Raw genomic sequence first — 13059 nt, forward strand, 5'->3', positions numbered from 1 at the left:
TGAAAGTGCCACACATCTGAAGTTAAAAAAGTGAAGGATAGTGCATGTCATCAAACTAACAGATCCCCATATACAGTAACTTGTACACCAAAATAAGCTCGATCGTTTGTCAGTTATGGCCAACGATGCTACCCAAATTATGATTTCTTCACACAGTACACAATATACATTTCATGATCTAGCAGTAATCACATTACGGACAGCTTGGCAGATTTTAAGCCAGCGCCCACACATTAAAACGGGGGCATGGGCAAACTGATGGGTGCGGTAGGCCTATAATCAATAATACAGTGTTGGCATGTCCCAGTCCACAATCTGTCGAAAAAATTCCTATGGGTCTATGCAGACTCACGTTCCCCCGATATGCAGACTTTGCAGTGGTGACCAGGTTAATACCTTGAAATACTATGAAAATAGATAAATAGAAGATAAATTAGTCATGTTATTACCATATGCTTATTCATGGTCATTTATAGTGTTTGCATTAACGTGCACTGTGTTACACTTTTGCACGCATATTCATTCCAAATATCTGATATTATTATAAACTTGACTTTACTTGACGTACACTTGTTTTATCTGGACAACATACCCAAACATGCACCTGCCTAATTCAAAATTCTAACCTTGTATTCAGCAAATATTATACCTTACAGTAATTTTAAAGAAGACTTACCTTTTTTTTCTTTCCATTAGTTGAAATCGCTATCCTAGTCAAGCTCTTCTAATAGTGACTGTCCTCTGTACTGCTGCCTCTCTTTCTCCCTTCCCTCCTCTTCCGCTCTCTCTCTCTCTCTCTCTCTCTCTCTCTCTCATACTCACTTTATATCGTTTTATGCCATAACATTTTATGTTTTTTTTTTGTATTTCTTCACGAGAACCAAGACTGATACTGATGTTGGTAAAAATTACTGTTATCATATGCAAGTGCGAAGAGAATTATGGGAGTTGGATTGTATAGTGTTAGACCTATCCATATAATGCATATTTCTTATCCACTCACGTATTGGCTGTGAATGCATAAAATCTATCAAAGAGTTATCGAATTAAAAATAAGTCATACAACTTTTGTAAAAGGAAACGCGGCTACAGTCCAGCGTTAAAAAATTACACCTAGTCTATTACATTCTTCAGGACAATTACGACAACTTTCTAAAATAAGAACTGAAATGTTGACTGCATCAATCATTCTGCATATTGAATCGACGCATGCGCAGAATGTTTCTCAGGTCAAAGAGCTCACATCGATATGTTTTAAGCTTTGATCGATGGCATGCGAGCAGGCAGTGTAGGGCTGGACTTCACGTTCTAATAGCTTATTCTGTTAGAAAAGATAGTATTATTTCTTCCGTCAGGCCTCCCGTAGGCCTACTGCCTTTCTACGTAACCTGCGGTCTAGGATTCCAGAACGAACTTGTACAAAACGTGTCCTGCGTTCTTGGTATCTTTCGATAGCCTGATATTCCTGTTCTTCATCAGAACACTATCACGAAGAAGATACAAAACGTCTTTCAATGGCATCAAACTGGGTCATTGTATGTTTTCTGGCGGGTCTGCTAGCGGGTAAGTAACTTTTACTTCCTTGTTTGTTTGTTTTTTATTCGTCTACCATTTGGTTTGGTATTCATCGTCCCTGCTCGAAATTCTAGTTTTCAGGACAAACGCATTAATCACTTTCGTCATATTTGTGTATTCAGGAAATCCCTCCCCCATTACCATCAATAATGTGAAAATGCGCTGCAAAGAAAACTGAAACAGGGGAGAATGAGAGGAAAACAAAAGGAGCATAACAAGATGATATCGAAATTAGAGGAAAAAGAAGGAGAAGAAAAAGAAGAAGAAGAAAGAGAAGGAGAGAAAAAAGGAGGGGCGGTAAAACAAACAAACAAACAAACAAACAAACATGTTCTTTGCATTCATACAGGCTTTTATCATGTTGTATTAGGTAACGAATTAGGTAACGTTGATTTCTGTTTTGTTGTAATATTTCACATCACCGGATACAGGAGGAAAGGGGAATACATATCTTTTAAAAATTTTCATTCGTTGAAGTTGAAAGGGCTTTTCAAGCTTAAATGTGTTACAAACGTATTTGAAAAGAGTTCATTAGTATTCTTAGCAAGAAACTGTAAAAGAAATATTTATCAATGTTTCCTTTACATCTTGTTGAAGTACGTTTTTATCAAGTTCATCTGACATATAGTTTGCCAGAAAGAACACGTTATATTTTGTATATGTTATCATAATACACATAAATTCAGTATTCAATATGTTTGTGTGTCTGTGTGTATGTACATGTAAGACCCTGTACTTTTATGAGGGTGTATGTATGAGTATTAATCTGTGTGTCTATGTTACCGCATAAACCATTGGAATCAGAGTATCCTGCCTCGCCTTTCATTTACGCATTCAAATTTCTACATGTAAGCGCGGCAGTCAGGTATTACGTAATACCTTCAGAAATTGATATAGATTATGAATAATGCATCCTAATTAAAAGATAGCTGATGCCTATTGCTTGTTGAAACCCGATGGACAATTTGTTAAGGCGTTGGTCAGCCGATCGAAAGGACATAGGGTCGAGTAGAGACCAGAACGTAAGCAATCTATACGTAAATAACGTCCTTGAGTTGAAAATGCAGACGATTGTTTGACGCCGATCAATGCACTCCACAGTTACCATACCAGCATTTAGTTGATCTCAGATTCTAATGTCTATTTATGGTTATATCTCCATTGTTAAGCTGTGTGAACATAACACACATACAAATAAGTGATGCAGGCCGTGGCATTAACAAGCACTTTAATTTATCAATTGCATCGATCTACCTACTTTTATCATGACACAAGTGGTAGTTGGTGATTTTGTTTGAGTTTTCGCATTTTTTGGTCTGGCTACCTAATGAGCTATAAATTTGTAACAAAGAAAAGAAAAGACAAACAGAAAAATTTGAATAGTCTATTAAAACTGCTCAGTATAGTGTAAAATGTGTAGACATTGAACTGATAAGATATCATGATTGCCATCGAGAGGAATGAAGCGGATGTAAAGAATGCAAGTTCACTAGTACAGTATATAATAAAAGAATAATAAAGTGTTATCTGCCTCAACGGACCTATAAGCAATCTATTATGTCTACTTTCTGCTTTTCGAATATGTTTTGTATGAATTCATTGTTGCTATGTCGGACAAGTTCATGGTAAATCTCCAGCAAGGTTTCTCGTAGTCAAGAAAAGTATGTCTTTCATAGAAACGAAACGTATGAAATATGAATATCATTATTAGTAAACTTGTCTGTTGTTTTGACATGGCCAGTTAGGGAAGATAATTTGTTGACATTTCCAACTGTCATGGAAGTGAAAATTCTGTCCCTATCTCTCGCGTACCTTGTGCACGAAAAGGCGGCCGGTGGGGGGGGGGGGGGTGGGGGGGGGGATGCCGGAGGGGAGGGGGGAGGGGGAGTTTAATTCTTTTAGCACCACCATGCCAAAACGGCAATGACATATGTACAATGTTTATTGATGCAAATGGGAAGTTAACTGTGAAAAAGATTTCACGTTGTGAAATACTCAAACGCTTTAACACCCTTTATTAACCCTTTTGATGCCCCCGCATCGACATACCTGTAACAACTTAAGTAAAACCTTTCTGTACCAGGGAATTTGGACAGTGCTTACAACGCTTTCGGGTTTTCTTTGCCAAACGGTACTGAAAGCATTTGAAGGGGTAAATTTTTGTCAGTGGAATCAACTGAATTATTATCCTCGATCTCAACAGGGGCACGCGCCACTGAAGATGAATATCGGCTCCTGCGGGACATGTTTGCCAACTACAGCAGCATCGTCCGCCCCGTAGAGCGGGCCACCGACACCATCGTGGTGCGGTTAGGTGCCGCCATCCAGCAGATTATCGACATGGTGAGCAAAACTTGGCATGATCAACAATTGATGATGATAATGATGTCAACGGCGATGATGAAGAGGGTTTGTGGTGATGATGATGATCGGGGTGGTGGATGGTGATAATGATGGTGATAATGATGTGATAATGATGATGATGATGGTGGTGGTGATAATGATGGTGAAAATGATGCTGATACTTAATATGTTGGTACTAGTGATCATGAATGTCCTCTTACCCGATCTAAGAGTTGAATTGAAATGGTTTATTAATATCAACATCGTCGCAGTCAAAGGCAGAATTTTGACGTTTTACAGGAAATGATAAAAAGAAGAATACATCAAAATAGCTCAAAAAAAGTAATACAAAAACATGAACGGCACTTAAATATTCATAATAAACTAAAATTAAATGTACGACTTATTCTGTAAAATATAGAATATTACGCTTGAAGGGGGAATCGCGAAATTAATATTGCACATTTCAGTCTGAAAAAATCCAGTTTTGTTGTCTCGCTTAATAGTATGAATGAAAAAAAAAAATGATTACGACACCGACGTTTAAAAAGAATATAACGGTGATTGTTAGCATAATATGGAGATAGTGATTATTTGAATGACAACGAAAGGAGAGGTTCGATGAGAAGCTTGGAGGTGAAGCGATGGACAAAGTGTCGGCAATGATGTTGTTGACGACAATGGTGATAATGGTAGGGGTCCTTTTCTTTAACGGTTTGACAAGTACAAGCAGTTATTTCTGCTCACCCTTCCGATGATTCTACTACTTTTATGGCACAATATTATGCAGATTACAACACTGTTTGGCGACTAAATTCACACTTAAATCACGAACAGCACTTTATTCCTTCAAAGCAACCATCAAAAAATATGTATTGTCTAGATATTCCAATTGAATTGATACTGTGTCTGACATCGGAACTTGTTTCAAGTATCTCATTTGCATTATGGTCTTAATGCACCTATTTCTGAATCCTTTTATTCGTAGTTGTCCATTATTTTGAGGTCCATGCACTTCCACACTTGGCACGATGCACCTTGCACAATATCAGACTTAACACTTCAACTCTTTTTCAATTCTTTTTTTCCACTTCAACTTCCTCAGGCCACTATCATTTCAAGCACACGCTTACGATATGTGGTCTGATGCATTTTTCACCTCATAAACATTCCCTATCATAATTTTATGGCGTCGTTTATCATCGTTGATAATTGACTTGTACGTTATGTTTGCACTGTATTTTCCTTCGTTCACAATGTTGACAAATATAATTGATGATGTTGTTTTGTATTGAAAATGTTAAAAAGAAAATATTCATGATGTTACTTTGAATCGAAATGATGAAACACGCAGAAATAAAACCAACCAAACAAACAAACTATTTCTGGTCAACTTGAGCGGACCATGAGGGGTCAGTACTATTGATCAGTTTCCTGGACAGTGTGGGACGGTGTGTAGGACTGGTGCACAGCTACATCTCATTTTTTCCCTTTCTTTTGTATGGGGTTGTATGGCAGGTAAAACTGTAAAGCAAGCCTAACAAAAATGGATGTGAGTAAAGACCTACATTGTGAAGAATTATAAGCTGCATTTTATTCTGACAATGAACATACACGAATAAGTTATCAAAAAAATATATATATAATATACTAATGGTATTTGATACCTGTTATGGACAGATTTAAGTCTAAATCAACATAATTAATTTGGCTGTTAAACTCTTCTCTCATTTTTGATTCATTCTACAGGATGAAAAAAGTCAGGTCCTTACCAGCAACCTATGGATGAGAATGGTAAGCCACAGTTAAAAAAGAAAAGAGTATTGTGTGAGCATTTGGGGACAACTCTAAAGATAGATAAAATTGTGAATAAACATTTAATCCATATATCTTTCCACTTTCCAGATTGTTGATATCATAGAGTCTCTAAAAAAATGCATTTTAACTTTTTTCTAGCATTTTTTCTATTATTTGTTTGTCTTGTCTTCAGAAAGGTAATTCGAATACTTATGAAAGTTACCATTCAGAGAGAACAGACCGGAATATAAATGCTTATTTCATAAAATGACTCTTGTTCATTAAAAGATAAATATTACTTACAACGGACTTTTTGACTGACTCTACTTTGTAGAAAAAGTGATTAAAAAAGCTTCATTTTAATTATATATGAAAGCATATTCCCTTGCTTAGTTAATAAATGTGCTGAGGTTATTCAAATGAATGATTGATTAATGGTTAATAATATCTTACAGTTATATTCATGAAAAAAATTAAACTACATATGTGTCTTTCAAGCTCTATAATGTAATAATTGTCCAGGAACATATTATTGAGAAATGAGTTAATTCGAGTTGTCATTACATCAATTTATGTCATTGCAAATTGGGTTACACCACTAAATAATTATACGTGACTTTTTCTCTTTTCTACAACAATGATTTTCTGATTGCATGTAAAACTTCAATTATATTTACCAGCAATGGACTGACAGCAATTTTAGATGGAATCCTGAAGATTACGGCAACACGTCTGTGTTGATTGTGCCTGTAGACTCAATATGGCGACCAGACATTGTCCTGTACACCAAGTAAGTGGAAAACAGTTCTTTGAGTTTTATAAAAGTTAGATGCCAGTAAAGCTCACGAGAGTTAAATGTAGCATAAGTCTTGGGATGGATATCCCAAAGGCCCTAATGACTTTTTATGTTTGTTTCGTTTCTTGTTGAAGATGAGTCTTTGAAGAAGTTTCAACATGAGATAACTCAAACAAAATTTACAGTTCCTATTTAACCATATCAGGTGACCAACTTTAGTTCAAACCATTCATGCCATTATCATTGTAGATATGGTTGAATAAATCTCCTTTCTGCCAATTCTAAGCTTTATTTTGTCTTGCTACGGATAACATTTTGCTTCTTTCCTTTTCTTGATTAATTTATTTCATCAGCGCTGACAGCGGTTTCAGCGGTATGATGCTCACCAGTGCAACCGTAACGCACGAAGGGGTGGTCTATTGGAACGCCCCGGCTATCTATCAGAGCACGTGCAAGATCGACATCACCTACTTTCCATTCGACGAGCAGCAGTGCCATTTGAAGTTTGGTTCCTGGGCCTACAACGGCTTTCAGCTTGATCTAAGGAACAGATCCATGAGCGGTGACGTCTCGTCTTACATCGACAACGGCGAGTGGACGCTCATCGGCATGCCGGTTCGCAACAACATGGCTTTCTACCAGTGTTGCGCGGAGCCTTATCCCGACGTCGACTTCACTGTTATTATCCGCAGGAGGGCGCTATTTCATATGATCAATCCCCTGGGGCCGTGCATCCTGATTTCGCTGATCACCACTTTGGTGTTTATCATGCCTGCCGACGCTGGAGAAAAAGTCACTCTAGGGATCACCATTCTTCTGGCCATGACCGTGTTCCTCCTGCTGGTTGCGGAGACCATGCCGCCAACCTCGGAAGTAGTGCCGCTGATTGGTTAGTTTCGTAGCTACACTTGCACTTCAATTTAGTAGCGCCTTCCCATCATAAACCGTAAAAATTCATGTACGAATCCTGAATCATAGCTGGAGTTTAAAGTTTATTTGCTCGATTTTTTTTTCAACCTTATACATGACTTTCCGACATCACCTTCTTTTATTCAGTCTGACCATTGCTATCGTTCTAACCTTTTATGAACTCCAGCAAGCAGAAAGAGCAAATATCGAATACAAGTTTTGTGACGAACTTAAAGTTGAAATAAAGATTTAAATTAAGAAATACACAATGATGTATTCGAAGTTTTCAAAGCAACTACAAAGCTCGTAGGTAGTACCCCAAACACTCTTCATTTAAATGATTGCTCATATATGATTACATAATTGATCTGCACTTTATCTCTCAACTTGCAAAAATCGAGAGCGCATGTTCCTAGAAACTGTTTTTGGGACAGCGACACAAAACGTTAATAATACACATTATTTCAATACATTATAAAAGTGACTTGTGCAAACGTATATTCCCGTTTTGTAGTGCCCACCACTTTGCTGCTGATCTTTCATCCCTTAAGTGTGTTAAGATTCGGGTGATTTTCAAATGTCTGTATTATCCCATCTCGCTTCCAGCTCAGTACTACGCATGCGTCATCGTTCTCGTGTCTTTATCGACCGTGATGACCGTCTTTGTCTTGTGGCTGCACTTCCGCCTTCCCGGCACGCATCGCGTCCCTCGATGGCTGAAACACTTCTCCTTCTCCGTCCTCGCCCGCTGCATGTTCATGGGAGAGGAGCTCATCAGCATGGGCGACGACGACGACGGTGACGGCGACGACAACGAGGCGGCCAACAAGGACGGGAAGGTGGGCAACGGCTACGAGAAGAGCTTCGCCACGCCACGGCACAACGGCGTGTCTGCGGTCGAGGACGGGGGGAAGAAGTCCCAAGAGCTCGTGTCTGGCTCCGCTTGGAAGTTCGAATCGATGCTGCATGACATCGCCGCCAATCTCAAGTACATGACCGCGAGGAACCGTGAAGCCGACGCCGAGGACGAGGTCCTAAATGAGTGGAAGTACGTCGCCGTCGTATTCGATCGACTCTTCATGTGGATCTTCCTCATCTCGACGGTCATCTGTACCCTGGCCATCTTGTGCCAGCCAAAGACCTACGTCAGTCTCGAAGACTTCTAGGGACTTTCTTATCCGCAAAGATTGACCATGCACCAGCCGTACTGAACGGCCACCTTTCAGTCACTCTTATCACAAGACTGTAAACAGTAAAGCTGCCGCATTGGTCTCAAATTGCTGATGAAAGATTTTAGGTGATGATGAAGAGCTAAGAGATTCTCTGGAACAGACATCATCATCCTTGGACGTCGCTTTGTTGCACCTGTTCTGGTCCTTGACAAATGGCCGTCCATTAGCACCAACTGGTACATAGTCAGGTTTTTGTTTGTTTGTTTGTTTGTTTGTTTTTTTTTGATCAGTTGACTAGGAAGAGGCGATGTTTGGTTTATCTTAAAGATTGAAAACGAAAACACTCCTCTACAATTTGGTATCACTTTTGTCATAAGAATTAGATGTTTTGAACAGAATTCCCTGTGTTTTCAGATCTATTTCAATTCTTTTACGAATGAAGCAATGGACAATTCAGTGAAATGCAAATGTATCATTTTGTAAACACATTTTTGTTTTTAATAATCATGCAATGGGGAGCCTGGAATGGACATTTAACAAGTTTTTTTCTTTTCTGGCAATGATTCACTTAATACATCTTTCTATTGATGCTGAATAAACACCGAGTGATCTAGTAATTGTTACTAATTGAAGAATAGCGGTGATGAAGGAAATTCATCGATGGATACTCGTTCATGATTCGGGATGCAATAAAGTCATATTCTTTTCAAATGCCCATATCTTTCATCGTGTTGAGGAATGAATGGTGATGAAAAGAATTGATATTGAATTTGTAAAGCGTTGGACGACATAAATTACAAGCGAAAGGGCCAGTATCATTGGAACCCTGCCAAAAGCCAATTACTACTGAAAATTTTGAAACTGTTCTTATTCAACCAGGGTAGCCTCTTCAGTGCTACCACTGTTCTCGCAGTTGACGTCGTCGTTATCACGACAACAGGTTTGCACGTAGGCCTACCTGCATCAGGAGGAAAATCAAGAGGTAATGCGACGTACAATACGACAGTAGTGCATTTGGCATACTGCTTCTCCTTGTAGAGGAAAGAAAGACGTTGATAAACGAGTATGCACTCAATTTAGTGTATGTTCCTGACAGATTTATAAAGTGAAAGAAAAAAAAAATGTGTATGTGACGGTGTAATCAGAACGTTTTATTGAACCACCTTTTTTTTACACTTCAAAAATAAAAGGTGATTTGTATATTTCAATCGAGACTCATAACTGACATGTTTGAATTCATAAGCCTGAGTACATTATACATTCTCATTATTCGATGTTTTGTCCTTGTACATTTCTGCTCGCTACCAGTGAATGTAGAGCGAGGTCGTGCCAGGAACATCGGGCCATAGATCGACCCTGGTCTCACGCCAGCAGGCCGGAATCCTGCCATAGACCTCGTCCACATCCTTTTCCCCTTGCTTTATAGCAAAGGTTATTGCTGTGACCAATGATTGACACGTGCCTCTGAAACAGTGTGAAAATATATATATTTATTTTGAAGAGGAAGAAAACAAGATCTATTCTGTGCTTCGCTACAAGGAAAAAAAAATCGACAGACACGTGGAAGTTTTCTGTTTAAAAGAAGACCATCTGGAAGAGAGAGATTTGGCATTATTGATCGCTCGATTTCCAAGAACAGCTATGTTGGTCCAACATAATGCAAATTACATAGAAGAGTAGAAGAGTTGATAACCTCACAATTTAACCCCGGTTATTTACACACTTGCGTTATAAAATCAATGATGAAAAATCTTAAATACATCATAAAGAAAATATTTTAACCCTTTTTGTGCCATTTAGCCGATTATACATGATTGTCACACTCATACACTACATATGAACAAGAAATTAATGTGGAGCACGGAGGATTAATAAAAAATGTATGAGAGAAACTTTCATAAGCTGTTGATTGGATACGCTCTTGTTTGATCGTCTTTCAACTATAGGAATATGTTATTGTAATAAATTATCATCTTAATGTATTTTGAAGGTTTTGGATGATACTAATCAAGAATAACACGAACTAGAAAAGTAGCCCGTTTTGTATCGAATATGATCAATGCATTATAAAGTCTGCAAGTGTTCATGTAACTGAAAATATGCAGAATTATAATCGTGAACGCAATTCAATGTATTATTTCGTACATGCTGGTCTAGAGAAAAGTGCAAATCTTTAATGTTGATACTTAATTAATGATTTTTTTTTATGTTATCGATGCGGACAAAGAATTGTTCTTGGCAAACAATGTGCCTTATGAAAGAAAGATATTCAGAGGGGTGAAGGCTCAGGTTTGAGTTTCTTCAGTTTGTCTCCCTCTACAAATGAAAATGTGTGCCTTATATTGTATCACATACCTAGCAGTAAGTTTGACGGGAATGTTGTAAATAGTGTTAATATTTCTGTAAACTCAGTATTGCTTGCTACCAGAGTCACAGTTATTTCTTTTTTATGACCCCATCATGTCTTTAAGATTGATTTGTTTGTATATACCAGTTTGAAGACACTGTGGTTACGGAATGACACAGTTATCATTTATTTAATACAAATGAGAATAAGCAATAAAAATTCGAATATTACCTAACTATTATCATTGTGTAAGCTAACTTATCACAGGCCGTGGCAAAATAGACGTAGACCCAGTATGGACCGATTCGATTTGGGTGCTGGTTTCTATCCTATGCCTATATCAGCCATAACTGGGGGGGGGGGGGGGCCTTCAGTATGCGTAACAATATTTAATTTATGCACTGACACAGCAATGCACCTGACTCATTGCGTAACCTATTGAATCATATTTTCTTCTTATGTTGAAAGCACCCGAGTGATGGCTGGCATAAGTTGCAGCGTTTTAAAACTGGATTGGTCTATAGGATACGTAAAGGTTGGGATATTGAAAGACACTTTTTTAAAGGCGTATGATCGCCAGGGCGTTTTCACTTCCACGTGGTTTGTGTAGTCTGGTGTCGGAACCTCAAAATGTTTCAAGATCATTTTCGACGTTGCAAGTCGTTTAGCGTGTTTGGAACTTGCCTGGATATCGTACATGATATCGTACATGTACGATATTCTATAGAAGGCAGTCATGATGTAATCTGACGGCTTACCATTTTTTTAATCACCACTTTCTGTAGCCTTTGAGCAGCTAGCATTTGAATCGGGTTTACCGTTATGTATAAAGTTACAAATTGATGATGTCACAGTCTTTTGTTATAGCTTGTGTTGGAAGCAGGTTCGAGCGTGGTTAGCAACATAGGCCCGAATTCACGATGGTGGTACAAATGAAACCATGGTTTAAACCATGGACAAAAACCATGGAGCGCCAAGTGTCGCATGGAATATTTCGTTACGAAATCAGTCATTTTGTCGATGGAATTATTATTTTGTAACGAAATGACAACATTTTGTAACTAAATGAACATTTCGTCCACAAAATGATAATTTCGTTAACGAAACTGTCATTTTGTCGACGAAATGACCAATTTCGTAACGAAATATTCCGTGCGACACTTGGCGCTCCATGGTTTTTGTCCTTGGTTTAAACCATGGTTTCATTTGTACCTCCTTCGTGAATTCGGGCCATAGTGTTCACATTAATATTAGGGCCAGGTGATGTCGTTTTGAACCAGTTTCCACGGCGTTGAATTGCTACGACATCACACTTTGCATGCTTTGGTACTCTGTACAAATGTGTTTTTCCAGAATGCAGATAATTTTGTTACCCACTATCAACGCAAGTAGTATGTAAGGGAATGATCGCTTATTGTTTATTTTGTAACATCACTTGTAAGCATACATGTATTTTGATACATTTACAACATACGAGACTTGCTGTGTTTTGTTCAATGCACATTTTTTTTTCTTCGTGATTGTTTGTGAAAATAAAAAAAGAAATGATACAGATAATACTTTATGAGTAGTACGTGTTGTTACTCTGATGTTCATTGTGTTAAAGTATGGTGAACGAGACATCAAAATCAAGAAAATCATATTAAAAAAGGTGTCAAAGCAGAGGGAAATGTCTCCTAAAACAGATGATTAATGTGACTTATTAAAAGATATTCGCGCCGCTGAGAAATCGCGAGTTAAAACTGACTGATTTGCTTCACCGATATTAGCTCCGGAACAGCTGTCTTTTTCGAGCCCTAAAATATGACGTCACGAAATGAACAAAACCCTTTACGAGTGCAGCGGGACATCGAGGCCACCATTCATAAAGCACGTATTTCTTGGTGGGCGGATGCAGTATCTGGCCTGTCTTTAGTCGCCTCTGCTTTCTCGGCTGAGACATTAAAACGTCCAAATTTCCCTTATAGTGTGCGGAAAGACTTTGAGTTTGACATCGAGAGTGAATTGAGTGATGACAGTGACAATGACACTGATAGTGACAGTGGCAAAGTCGGAGCGGTAGAAGAAGCGATTGAGAGGCGACGGATATGGATGGCCGCCGATAACACAACTCGTTTGGG

The 13059-nt window shown here is 38.4% G+C and overlaps 1 protein-coding gene across 1 annotated transcript; it reads left to right on the forward strand.

Annotated features, from left to right (window-relative positions):
* Positions 1 to 1514: 1514 nt before the first annotated feature.
* On the forward strand, positions 1515 to 8586 carry LOC140230601 (neuronal acetylcholine receptor subunit alpha-10-like). Its single transcript, XM_072310742.1, has 6 exons — positions 1515 to 1563; positions 3779 to 3918; positions 5668 to 5712; positions 6396 to 6505; positions 6865 to 7400; positions 8027 to 8586. The coding sequence occupies exons 1-6, from the start codon at positions 1515 to 1517 to the stop codon at positions 8584 to 8586; spliced, it is 1440 nt and encodes a 479-aa protein (XP_072166843.1).
* Positions 8587 to 13059: the final 4473 nt, after the last annotated feature.

This window comes from Diadema setosum, chromosome 7 (assembly GCF_964275005.1).
Source record: "Diadema setosum chromosome 7, eeDiaSeto1, whole genome shotgun sequence".
Lineage (NCBI taxonomy): Eukaryota > Metazoa > Echinodermata > Echinoidea > Diadematoida > Diadematidae > Diadema > Diadema setosum.